Source organism: Limanda limanda, chromosome 9, assembly GCF_963576545.1.
Source record: "Limanda limanda chromosome 9, fLimLim1.1, whole genome shotgun sequence".
NCBI lineage: Eukaryota > Metazoa > Chordata > Actinopteri > Pleuronectiformes > Pleuronectidae > Limanda > Limanda limanda.
In genome coordinates, this window is record NC_083644.1 from 19,866,781 (window position 1) to 19,880,895 (window position 14,115).

Below are 14,115 nucleotides of genomic sequence, written 5' to 3' on the forward strand. Positions count from 1 at the left end.
ATGTATGTAGAGAGGTTTTATCAAAACAGTAAATTTCATTGAATCTTAGATCTTTTCCGAAGTTGTTCTCATGCCTTTACCTCACCAAACCTTAACCATAAGGTTAATTCATCTTTATTTTAAAGGGCATTGCTGCAGGATGTATGTTCAGATGTGTAGAAGCAGCCACTGCCTCAAGCTGCAGGCTTCAGGCTCAGATATGCAGTGGGCTACAGAGATAGTTTCTTCTTCCCTCAGACTTTTTAGTCATTTTTTAAACTGCAAGTTTTTAGTTCCAGCCACTTCTGACACCAGTGACATCACCTGAGCCGACTGTGAAAGTCGATGTGTGATAGAACGAGTGCGATCACAGACGTGACAGGAGGAGAAGTGCATCTGGTACTTTCTGTTACACTTCCCACCACTGTTAGTCGTCTCGGTCTGCTCTCCTCGTCATTAGTCTCAGTGTGTAGGCCTCACTTCATCGTCTGCCTCCTATCTGCAACACTGCTGTTGCTGTTTACATCCGTGTGCTGGAAAGCCTCCGCATCCGTCTGCCCCAGATTCACCCGTCGTCCTCTTTCAGGGGGAAAAGTTCTGCTCTACTTTGTTCTATGTGATGCTGTCTTGTATTTGTTTTTCCTGTCTGTACACGTGTGTGTCTCTGTGTGTGTGTGTGTGTGTGTGTGTGTGTGTGTGTGTGTGTGTGTGTGTGTGTGTGTGTGTGTGTGTGTGTGTGTGTGTGTGTTGAGTGTATTTGAAAACGGAGCGCTTCCAGCCTAGAACGATTGAACTTGAACTGGGTTTAGACGCTGTGTTCACAAACACACTTTTGGGTTGAACTCATTGTCTCGTCATCGTCATGAATAATAAATCAGGAGGACTTTCTCTGAGACAATTATTCAAGGTTCTTGCTGTATTTCACCTCCATTCTCTCCATCTCTCTATCCCCCGCTACGTCTCCTTCTCCCCTAGTTCCTGCTTTTTAGTCCGCTGTCTGTGGTTCTTCTTAATGGTCCAATCAGGTTCCGCCAGAACCTCATTCAGCCAATCATGCTGTTGCTGCCAAATGATTTCTTCTCTCTGGCCCTGTTCAGACCTGATGTTCATCTGAAATGATCTGTTCATATCTGGTATCAAAATATGTTTCCCCTGTGACCACCTGCTCTATACGAAAATAATCATGTGCATCATTTGCAACATTTTTTTTATCCAGTCTGAGTTCACAGATGTATCTGTTGTCTGTTTGTATGTGTGTGTGTGTGTGTGTGTGTGTGTTGGTGAATTGGCAAGAGTGAACAAGAGAAAGGTAGACAGACGAATGAATCTCATGCAGCTCGGCTCTAAAGAAAGATTACCTATTGGGGAAAAGTCTCTGATCAGTGTTGATATTGTGGCTGGTCAGAGACATCAGCACTTAGTAGGTGGTCCTTCATATGTGGCCCAGGATGCATTACTGTTCACACAGTGAAAAGAATGAGACCACATGCGACCCAGACAGACTCCCGATGGGATTTGAGTGATCAGATCTTAGGACGCAATGAACATTGATCGTTGATTGATTGTTACAACCAGGTCTTAACAGGGTCTTTCTCATGGTCAGCTGTCATTTCATTGATCCACTGTGACCCGCCTCCACTCCAATCTTCTCCAGTGCATCGCTCCCACCATCAACCACCACCAGTGTTCAGACCCTGCATGGGGGAATTCTGATGTTAATCTTTTTATGTTTTATTGCCTTTATTGTTTTTTTTGCTTCTTTGTTATGCTATCATCTTCTATTTATTGTTCCTATTCTTTTTATTTGTATTAACTATTTTGACACAATGCCGTCTCCTTATTGCTTTTATTCATTATTAGTAATAATTAATAGTTATTCAGATCGAGTGCATTTTTGCGATTGGCCCTAAGTCTCTGCTTTATCAATGCACTTTGTAAACCCGGCTGGATTTTTAAAGTTAGGCCTATTATTATCATTATTATTATTATTATTATTATACGAAGTGGCTTCCACACCTTTTTATTATCTGTCTGATGTCATAAATGTGTCTATATGCTAATATAATTGTTTAATTATATCACATCATGTTCTTTTGTCATTCATGACAATGAAATGTGTTCAGCTGTCACTGAAGTTCCTCCTGATGGACACGCTCACCTGTGTGTTTGTCCAGCAGGCCTAGCAGCTGTCTGGCTCTACTGGGGGACTTTGCACGTCTTAAACTAATAAATGATTTGACATATGGAACCAGTGCGGGGAACAGAAGACGGGTGTGAGAAGATAGATGAAGAGTGAGTCACTACGTGCTGTCCTTCTCTGTGAGTTTAGAGCAGCAGCAAACACATTTCTCAAAGAAAACCGGGCAGCAGCCAAACACCGGTGCATTAATAAGTTACATACTCCTTTAACACAGGCTTTTGGTTTCCAATTTGTATATTTGTTCTGCTAGGAAACACAGGAAGTGAGAGAGAAAACACATTTCCTGTGGATACGATTATTCTCGGTTGGTTGTTTTGTAACTCAGAGATGTTGCACAGCACTTTAATTTGTCTGCTCGGAGTCGTAGTGTGAGACTGCCATCCAAGATGCTGCTGAATAAACAGACAGGAAAGGAATCTTTTGATATCTGGGAAGGGGACATGGGTAGGTAGAGGGAGTTTTGTTTGTTTGTGTGGCATGAAAAAGAGAAACAGACACAAAAGAGTTTTGGGGCCTTGAAGTGATTTTTTTCTGGTCCTCATTTTCTTCAAAGGGACGTTTGACGGCTAAAGTTTGGTTCTGAGATCAGAGTACGGTTGAGATTTGGTTGAGGTTAGGCGGGTAAGACATGTCAGATGCAACACGGGTCTTTTTCAAGTTACAACATATGCATCTGCGTGTGAACGTCTGTGACTAAAAGATCTTTAACTTTGCAGAGGTATCACACATACACATACACACTCACACACACGCACACACACGCACACACAAACATGCACACAAACAGCAGACGCACTCACACAGCGACACAGGAACACAGTCACAGAGTGTGACGAAGCCTCCTGCTGTGCAGCAGAGATGAGAGGCACAAAAAGATGCAGCGAGTGACAGCAGAAAGGTGGGGAGAGAAAAGAAAAAAAGAGGAAGCATGAAACAGTGGAATAGCAAAGTAACAATTCCACACACACTCGTGGATGTTATGTGGCTTTTCTTCCTAGAAAGACCGAAGAGAAAAAAACATTGCGGCGCGATGAACGATGGGGGAAAATACAGTTTCTCTCTTTTTCACAATTTTTTTCTTGTCAGTTAGGCTGAGTAAAAGTTGGCTTCTGCCTCCGCTGATTAGGCAGCCAACCAAAAAAATAAAACAGCAGGAAGGACTCAAGAGTGGGTTTCAGAGCTGGGACGAGATGAGAGTGAAACAAGTGAGTGATGCCTCTGCTAGTGCCTTTTCTTTTAAACAAATTCATCCATTCATTAATAAAACAGACATTTTTTTCAGAAAAAAACTGCAAAGCACAGATTGAGCTGTTTTGCATGAGGGCTGAATCCACCAACTCCTTCCACTAATGTGTGTCTGTGTGTTTATGGAATGCACCTCATGTGGCTTCAGACTTGGCATGTTTATTGTAACTAGCTGGGAAGTGCAGGTTGGGGTTGCTGATTTCCACCATGATATCAACATTCATAGAATCACTTCTTCTTAAGCAATTTGTCTTCAAAGCTGAAACAAGACTTGTTTCGTTGAAGCAATGTTTTGTATTGCGCTGAATTACAGAGCTTTTAACTAGAAAAGTTGTGCACTTGGGTCTGAAGATTGTGTCGATTGACTTCTGAAACAGTCAACATGCAATGTAAAGAAATAACAGCAGTTAAGTAAATTATTCAAACATATTCATAAACCAGACCCTTTAATAAAAGCTAATTCTGTTAAATTTTATGAAAAAATTTGCCTGTAAAATCTTCACTTAAGATAAACCAGGTAGGATGAACACAGAGTGTTCTTACTTAACCCTGCGTCATAGAAAGCTCTGCACACAACATCCAGCACACAAACAATGACAAGTGACAGTATTCTGCAGAACTGTTTGAGGACTCACTAATGACAAGGAGAAATTCTGAAAGAGCTGTGGAGTGTATCAAAGAAGCAAGGATTCTCAAAATTATACAACACACAAATTATTCACAATATGGAATTGAGAGATAATACAGATCATTAAGAGTGTTTCATCTGTCAGTCAGAAATATCTGTCTGTCTGAAATGTAAAGAACAGGCACGGCACTGGTTAAATAAAGCTGTGCAGACAGAGATCTAACCTCATTAACAACAGTGAAAACAATAAGTGCAGAGTAACCAACCATTTCCTTCTCTCTCACTACATCCAGCACTTGTCAACTTAATATTATTGACTCTCAGATGGGATCACCATGGTAACAGAGAGAACCAGCAGCAGACCATATCTACCCAGCATCCGAGGCTGTTACCTCACAACAAATACACCTGAACATGCACAAACAAACACACACACAGAGCTTGAGTACCCACAGCAAATGAGACAGAGAGAACCGGACCACTTTAGCGAGACAGAGACCAATTGGATGACATTTAAATGGATGAAAGCTTCGGTGGAGAGAATGAGTTCATTTCCAGCACTCATGTCACAGCTCCGACCTCCCTCTGGATCTCAAACTGAGATCACGGTGAAACGGGAAAGCGACGCCTGTTGCGAATTGTACTTTTCACTTCCGAATCCTGTATTTCTGCAAGCGCGCAGCAGTGAGAGATAAAAGCGACAGGGAAACAGACACTTTAGATCTACACAATCAGACCTGCTGCTCTCAATCAGCCATGAAGGCGGCAGCGCAGCAGGGGAGGAGACATGCGGAGGCTCCAGTGCATGTCAGGCATGCTGTAGTGGTGTATGTGTGTGTGTACTTGCAGAGCTATCTTTGTGAGGACCGTTTTGATCACAACCTACAGAGTGAGGCGATCCTCACTTTCTGACCCACTTTTAACCGGCTGTTTCAGTATAAAGACATGGTTTTGGAGTTAGGTTAGGGTTAGGCATTTAGTTTGGATGGCTCAGGTTAGAGTAAGGGGCTATGGTATGCATTGCATGATTGAGTGTGTTTGGGGCAGAGGAAATAAGAGAGAAAAACCACATTTCACAATGACCATCCCTGATTTATAGATGCTGTACATTTAAGTTGAAAGTACTTTAAAGTGAAGCACATTTAAACATCTCTACAAATTCTTTATTTATTCATGAACTGTACCACAGGAGGGGCATGAATATTAAAGAAGCCACCACAGGGAAATCACCAAAGTAAAAACCAAAGTGACGTTTGCTGTGGTGAAAAATCAAAAAGGGCATCAAAGAGTTAATCTTGAACGCTGTAAGATAAAAGGGACACTCCGGCAACTTCGTGTTGTGCCTCCATGAAGTGCTGGGATGTGCAAGAGACCGTTTATTTAAAAAATAGATCAGAACTAAAAAAATCCTTATTTTGAATTTGAATATGCGTGAAGTTTCACTCTGTTTTCAAGGCATCAAATAAAAAGAAACATATCCACAAAATGAACACACAGAAATAAGTAAGTAGTAATAGGTAGTTCTTAAAGTGATAAGAATGGGGAAACAAACTTCTTAACGTGATAAGAACTACTCCAATTTCTTTTAAAATTTAAAATGTATTGCGACATATTAGTTCGGGTTCGAGTTAACCCCTTTACCATGACCAATCTATTATGATTGAGGAGGCGGGGATTATGATACTATACTGCTGCCAGCCACCAGGGGGCGATCGAGACACTTTATCTTCACTGTTTTTTGTCACCTTCTCTGGGAGATCTTGTCAAAGCGACGGCAGCTTCTACAATGTTATTAATCTGCTGTTCTCTGACATCGTTCTCTTTTCTCCTGCGTCTCTGTATCGACTGCTCTGCCTTCACAGTCCCACATCGAGACACTGCAAACCGGGCACATGCAGGAGAGACAACGCTTCTGACAGTTGAGGTCAAAGGTTGAACTGGACCAGAGGAACTTTACAGGTTTATGTTGCTCAGTTGAGAGTTAATCCACCTCTCCTTTGTTCCATCACTCACCTTCTCCTTCCCTAAAATCTGAAACTCTCCATCTCTCTAGTCACTGTTTTTTGTTTCTTTCATTCAAATTTAATTGGGCTATTCAAATGTGTTTTAAGAGATTTACAGTTTGCATTATTCAGACATGACATGCTGGTGATCCAAACTCACCACTTGATTCCCATTATTTCCTGTCTGTTTACTGCAGGGAGACCTTGACACTACATACAACCCCCCCGAAAGGTTTGTGACAACTGTGCCCCCTCACATACGTCCAATTCAAATAATGCTGGATCACCCATTGAGCCGTTCCTGTTAGAGAAACTAGCTCCGGGAATCTTTAATGCTAAAGCAAACCTAAAAAGTCTGAGTGGATTCATGGATGTTTATTCGTGAAGGACATAAGGGAGATAATGATATACTTAGAAAGTGTAGGCCACGTTGAATCTAAAAATATCTGTGTTCGACGTCGTTTTGCTCAGATGTGACAAGTTATAAATGTTTTAATTTAGCAAATTGTGGCTTACACCTCAATTTTTCTCTTTCTATGCCTCCATTAAAATCCACAGAGTTTGAAAGCTTTTGTTTTATTTTACACTATAAAGTCACTGTTTTGACTTTATAAAGAAAATCACAGTGATTAATTTCTGAGTATTGTAAGAATAAAGTTGTAATTTAATGAGGGAAAAAAGTTAGAATATTAAGACAAAGAACTAGTAATTTTATGAAAAATAAATCATATTTAAATAATTTAATGAGAAAAATTCATAAATTTATTAGGATACATTTAATTAGAAAAAAAAAATATTACAAGATTAAAGAAACATTTTTGTTTTTGTGCAATTAAGCAGCAAGGAAATCGTCTGCTCACTGGAGTTTCACTTCTGGATCCAAGGGCATAATTAATCAATCTTAAGATTTAATTTGAGGGAGGCTGACATATTTTTATCTATTTTCATTCCTTATTTCTTTCCTTTTTCTCTATTACAGGACCTTGTTTACTTTAACCTGCAATGATCATCAGGAAGTATACAAATCTTGGCTGCATGGGGAAACAAACTCCAGGCGAGAATCTGATTAAACTGATCAAGTTCTTACAGACGATCAGGGTGAAGAAACAACCAAACCTAATGTCCACAACAGCTTCAGTGTTGTTCTGCTCTGAATCGTCAGCCATGTTTTCATGGAACGTGCAGCATGTGAAACAGCCGCCTTCACATGGCTCTTCTCACAGGGGAATTCCCATAATGAGAGACAGAACCAGCTGGACGCAGGTGTTCTGTATGAGGCTGATACATTATTCCACAGAGCCCCCCACGTCTCCACCGTCTCCTCCTTCACCTCTTTGTCTACATTCACATCCTCATTCTCTACCGTCTGTTTAAACATCCTCAATAACTCTGCCTTTCTCAGCCGCCTTGTTTTCGCTGCACTTCTGAACTCTTAGCATCGTCCCACTGTCCTGGACTGCATCCATATCTCTATCCCTCCCTTTCCCCCCCTCCTCATATTCAGCCTACTCCCTCCAACTGCTTTCCTCACCTTGCTTCTCCACCCTCTTTGTCTTAAATCTTTATCTATTTTTTCCCCGTCTTATCGTTTTTTCTCTTCCTCCGTCAATATACTTCTTGTGCTAGTTCTTCCTCTTCTTCCACTCTGCCTCCGCTCAGCACACACTCCTTCAGGAAGTGAATCGATGAGTGAAACAGCAAAGGAGTGTTTATTTATCCACATGGTTACCTTTCTCGCAAGTAGCTCCTCCGTAGCTGGGCAGACAAAGACACACAAAGGAGTTGATCTCATCGATGCAGGTTCCTCCATTCTGGCATGGATTAGACTGGCAGTCGTCAATGTCTGGAGAGAGAAAGAGAAAAAGAGAGGGTGCGGCTGGGGTTAGATACAAACACACACACACACACACGCACACATGCACCAAAAGCACTTTCCAAAGGACCACTATTTAAAATATCTGCTACAGCTCGTAACTGAACAAACCCAGGAGAGATACAACTTTTGCAGAGATTATAAGTGTTTTTGAGAGAGTTATAATTAAAGTGAATTGATTGGGCTTCATCAGTGATCGGTTTGGGACGCACTGAAGCACATGATGCTAATTGCGGGATGTTTACAGGGACGTGCTGCAGCTCTCCCCGCCATCAGACCCGGGACATGAGAGCGAGGGAGAGTAGGCGATGAGGCTTAGAGATGAGATGGAGGCTGAGCTTCCATCTTTAAAAATCAACACTCTTTGCTAGGAGCCACAAAAACAAGTTCCAGTGTGTGATTGTGGATATCCCACATCCCATTCAATGCAGTGTCAAAATTAAGTCTAAAAATGCTAATCCACAAATGCATTTTGCAGAGGCGTTGCAGCGGGGAGATTACGCATTTGGTCAGAAATTGGTCACTGTGTTTCTCTGGCTGATCTGAGCCTGGAGGCAAAATCATTAAAACTGCAGCTGGTATCCCACAATCCTCCAGCACCACAAAAACTGAGCGAATCCCTGGAGCTTAGGCAAGAGGTCACGGTATGAGAGGGAGAGGGAGAGGGCGGGTGGAGGAGAGGCAGTCAGGGGAAAGTCTGAAAGCAAAAGAGTGAGGGAAGATGTGAGGAGATAAGGAGGAGAGGTGATGAAAACAAGGTTGGAGGAAGAAAAGGAGAGAGGAGAGGTAGTATGATGCTATGAATCTGAGGAGCTGGCAGGTTTCAGGGTTGGATTACAGGAGCTTTGCAGGAAGACGTAATTTCAGGTCTGTTTGGATAAAAAAGTGTGGCAGCTTCATTGCTGCGGCTCTGCTGACTGATATTAAAGGCTCTGGAGGAGGTGGAATGAGATGGTGCGTTGGTTTAGTGTGTCGTATATCATATATCCATGTATAACTGTCTGACTCATGATGGGGGGGAATAAGAAGAATACAAAAAAGAGAAGTAAGAAAGCAGGCAGGGCCAGAGAGAAAACAACAAGGAACACGCCAACAAGAAACTAGTTTGGTTAAAATAAAAGTCAGAATTATACGCGACAGGATAATCAAACACTTGATCTCTATTAAGCTTTAAATGTCCACTTATTTTACAAATGAAGTTTAGTTCAAGAGGAACAAACGTAAGTTCTTCAGTTGTTTGAAAGGAGCTTGCTCATAAAAAAACCCTGATGATGTCATAGTGATGTCATCAGGGTCAAATCAGCTTTGGCCTTAGAAGGAAATGTTGTGTGCATTAAAAAGTGGACCGGTTGGTCTGAAAAAAAAGCAATAGGAGACAGAACGGTACATCTTTACTGTATTATTCCTACAATGGTAATGCCCTCAAGTGCAAAACTAAATCACTGCAGGAGCCTCTATTATCTGCATCAAAATAAGGCTTCTAATCCAGGACCGAATACATTTGCTACACTGTTTCCACTGGTTCAGCCTTCATCACACAGGGGGCAGGAGTAGAGGTGAGGGACGTCCATGTAAAAATCAATAAACATTTATTTTGTGTAAGTCCTGGAACTGCTTTTGGTGGAAAAGGGTACCAGAGCGTTACCGTGTCGCTGTATTTTAGTCCAACCAAATCAGTCAAAATAGTCTGAGGAAGTTAAAAGGTGTGATTGTATGTGTGCGTAAATATTTCCTTCTGTGTCTCTATAAAATTCAGTTTGTTATTATTGCTATTGATACATTTTAAATCAGGCACACAAAACACATGATTTCCCCAGATATTCAAAACCCTATTATTTCTGGTGCAGATCACAGGTGCAGCTAGAGACTGGAGCGAATGATGTGGCACGATGGTCTGATATTAAATGTGACAACATGAGAACAGATCCCCGAATGAGCCTCTGTGGTGTAATTGAAATATTCGGCATGATGAACCATAGACAGTGAAAATATCCCTCCCCTTGCACTCGCTGTGAACCAACAGACAAGCAGGTTGTCAGTACAGCTGTTTGAAAAAAAGATAAAGCTACTGGGACTAATATGAGCGAGCATCTGGCGCATTAAGTCCTGCAGCACAGGGGTAAAGAGTCGGACCACCCCTCGCATTTCAGGAGCACTGGGTTCAGAAGAGTAAAGCTCTATCCATCCGCTATACAGTGGCCACAATAGGCAGGTATATAAAGTGGTATTATCTGTGATGAGAACCAACATGGTGGCACTGTGGGTAATTCAAGTTCACAGATATCTGAAGAAATTCAAACACAAATGGCATAAATGAATATATATAAATATAGACCAAACCAATCTTCAATGTGTTGTGCCTTAGAAATCAGAGAGACGTTTAACTTCTAAAGATAAGCATTCTTAGTTTCTCAGGACCAGTTTCGAAGCCTTGGGGCAAAAACTCACAGTTTTTAATGAGATTTTCTGCAAACCTCTAAGAGCTTGATGAGATGGAGATGTTGATTAGCAGCTAAAAGAAACAGTAGCTCTGGGTTTGAGTGTGCTGAAGGTAACACTCATGTTTGCTGTCAACAAGAACACCGATAGAAAACAGAGCTGCGTCAATAAGTGTCCATGCTGATGCATCACTTGATCAGGTGTCCATAGTTTGTCCACCAGAGAGCGTACAGATATACTGCATATACAGGGAAACATGTGTTCTTCCGATATTAAAATGTCATCTGCAGAACAGCGTTTTTTCACCATCAGCATTTCACAGAATCAATTCAATCCATGGTAGTAGCAAAGGTCACTCTCGAGAGCCACAGATTCAGAGTGACGGGACCACAGCGCCAACCAGAACAACACAGTCAATAGCGCTGCACACAGATCTTTAACGTTATTATGAGAATTGTAAAAAAAATGTTGGTTCATTATGTCGAGTGACAAATTAGAATGTGGCAGGTTGCCAGAGTCTGGATATTTCATGGGAAACCCTGACCACATCTAAGTGTATCATCATAACATGTGTTTCTGTTGTGTATTAATATACATAAACAAATCTATACAGATTTTAAAATACAATATTTTGTGTTGCTTTTGTGTAAAAAAACTCTACAGGATAATCATCATCAGCCTTTGTCTGATATTTACTCAGAGGTAAAGTTTTACACACAACATGGTCATTTTGTTATTGTTGCTTGATTTTGAATACATCACTTTTTTATTATTAATGTATAAATGAATAGTAATGTTATGTTGATATCAAAAATGTATTGATATTGATCTGGTAACAATAAAAACATTGTTGCTTAGTTTTGAATACATCACTTTTATATTATTAATTTATAAATTAATGGTAATGTTAACTCGATATCCATCTACTCAAAACAAACATGTTTTGAGTAGAGGAGGGACCTTTCATTGTCATGCTTAATCTGTATAACTGATTTCATAAAGATATCATTACTCCTATCGCTATGCTCCGTATGTCTGTGCCAACAGTGTCTCTGCGTCTACCTCCCTTTGCTCTCCTCAAACAGAGCGACCAGGGCCAAATCACAGCAGGTCCACATCCACTCAAAGTCCACTCAGTCTCCACTCTGCCCAACTGGCTTAATGAGACAACCATCCAACTTAAGCAGGTGGCAGCGTGTGTGTGCATGTGTGTGTCTGTATTTGTATATTCGTATGTGTGTCAATCACTCTCTGGCTCGCTCCGCGGTACAACAAAATCAGGCCTGGGCACTAGCGGAGTCTCCAGGGGGGTGGAGGAGAGCAGTGCTCCACTTATCTGCTGGCGGAGAAACGGATGGGGGGGATAAGCAGGTGCCAGTCGCCGTGGTAATTGCTGGGTGCAGCTAACACGCTAGTGATGCTACTATGCTTCCTTCAGTCATTTGGATCTATCAGGAGTGGCAGTGAATGACTGAGAGAAAGTTGATTAGGCTAATAAAATGGCAGAGGAGTTTCAAATATGAAATAGAGGTTTAAATGTGGTTCACCGCTGATTGGAAAATACATAGTTTGAATAGGATTGCTTGATCACAGATGTGAAAATGTAACCTGCTCTGGTTGTTTATTCCTGTCTCTGTCGAGTTTGAGGATGGGGAAACGGAGACAGGGAGAGGAAGATGGGGGAGGATGGCGAGAACGCGGCCAGACAAAGCGGGGGTGGTGTCAGTTGACAGGATATCTGCAGACTTACTGCAGGCATGTGTCCAAAACCAGGATGTGAATAATTGAAAAGGGAGACAGAAAGAAGGGGCAGAGACAGAGAGCAAACAGAAAACAGCTGGGAGAAGGCCCTGGGCCAGCCCCTGTTTCCCTCTGGGCTTTATTGGTCGTGTCCAATAGATCAGATTCAATTCTTAAAACCTGTGTGCGCCACCGAACCTGTGTCCAGCCCAGGATCAACCAGGACCCACTCGTCCGTCCCTCTGTTTTCCGGCTCTGCCAACTCTACAGCTTCTTTCTCTACCCTGCAACTCTGAGAGTTATACTTTCCATTCTCAACAAAGCTGCAGAGTTTGTAAATGCTGGGGGCCAAATAAAAAGTAAACAGCTCTTTTCTCCATTTTATAAACAACACCTCAATTGCAACCAGAAATTTCATGGCTATGAATCCTTGTAGATTTTGCCAGGGAGTCAAGCAGAGAGAGTCCACTCAGAGGGTAGTAAAGGCTCAGAGAGACGGATTGCTGGGCTTGGCAATGCATTTAAACACGATATATTATTTTAGTGGTCTAGTAACTGTGCCATAAAAAGTATGAAATGCTTTCAAGAGAGGGAATATACAGCTCTGTAACTTTCTGCTGCCAACCAGCAGCTATTGTGGAAAAGGAAGTGATTTTTTGTAAAGGTCAAACTCAACTCTGCAGGACTCTAACATTACAGAGTCCACTTTAGAAACAGTCTATTCTACTTTTAATAATTGGGAAGTGAAGAACATCCTCTGCTCAAATAATGAGGCAGAATCCCGACTAATAGTGGCCAATTTTGTGGAGGTCTCTTCAACTCCTGAAAAGAGATATTCTTTTTAAATCAAATGTGAAGAGTCTAAGTGAGTATTAAAGAATCCTGGGAGCTCTATACATTAATTATAAGGCCACGTTGGACACAAATTACAATATAAAGGCTTCTTTAAATGGATTTGATGCTGCTGGTTAAAACGTAGTCTGGACACTGTCAATCAAATCTAATCAAATGACACCAGCCCTTTTATTCAGAGATTCTCAACATCATTTTCTTATTTAATTGTGAATATTTAATACTTTAGTGAAAGACTGCAGTAAATGGTCTGTATCTGTGATAGAGCTGCACGATATTAGGAAACATGTGATATGCGATAACCTTGTTGAATATTGTGATAACAACATGACGTGCGATATATAAACAAATGCTTAGTCAAACAGTGTTTTTGTTTTTTAGTGCTTTGGTTTCACTGCTTACACAGTAAGAGGTCTATGAAGACATTGACAAAAAATGAAAAGCATTATTTTCATTGCAACAACTTTTTTTTTAGTGAACAAATTCCCCCTGGCTACAGACACAGCGCTACCAAGTCGGGGGCAGACACTAGTGATGGGAAGTTCGGAACCGACTCGGTTCTTTGAATCTCGTTCAGTAAAATGAACAAATCTTTTTTCAAGTCATTCGTTCTTTTCACCGGGGGGGGGGGGGACTGACAGCTTTTGTGTGGCAGATCATATTTTTTAAAGAAAATCTCTATTAAATACAGTACAACATGACAGTTTGTATGGTTTTAAATTGTCATTTATTATCACACTGGCATTAATTATCACGGCAAACAATTACACTGCACTAAACTGTAAGTGTAAATGTAAAGTTAAAATAACAAAACCAGTCAGTATGACTTGTGAACGAATATCATTCACGTCTTTCTAAAACAGCGGTCATGCGAAAGGGTATGCGGTAACTGTTTCCTCTACTAAAACAATGCAGGTCACGTGAAAAAGTTCCAAAGACTCGTACCCGAAAACCCAGTCGGGAATGGAATGGAAGAGCCTTCTGGTTAGTGGACGACCCACTGTTTCTTCTGAGCCACACCTGCCCACCCCTCTGGTGCTTTATCCTCTGACTGAAGTGATGTTGAGGAGCGCTAAGGTGTGTCAGTACACTAGAACATCACTGCTGTGGGTGATTACTGCTGAAATTGTTTAATAATTTGTATGTATTTCCTTGG

General features: G+C 41.3%; 1 protein-coding gene across 1 annotated transcript in view; it reads right to left on the reverse strand.

Moving 5' to 3' along the window:
• The window catches only part of ncanb (neurocan b), a 101,569-nt gene that overhangs the window by 29,027 nt on the left and 58,427 nt on the right, over window positions 1-14,115 (reverse strand). Inside the window, exon 10 of the mRNA XM_061078901.1 lies at window positions 7,785-7,898. Within this exon, the coding sequence (XP_060934884.1) occupies window positions 7,785-7,898 (114 nt within the window). The remainder of the gene's footprint in view (window positions 1-7,784; window positions 7,899-14,115) is intronic.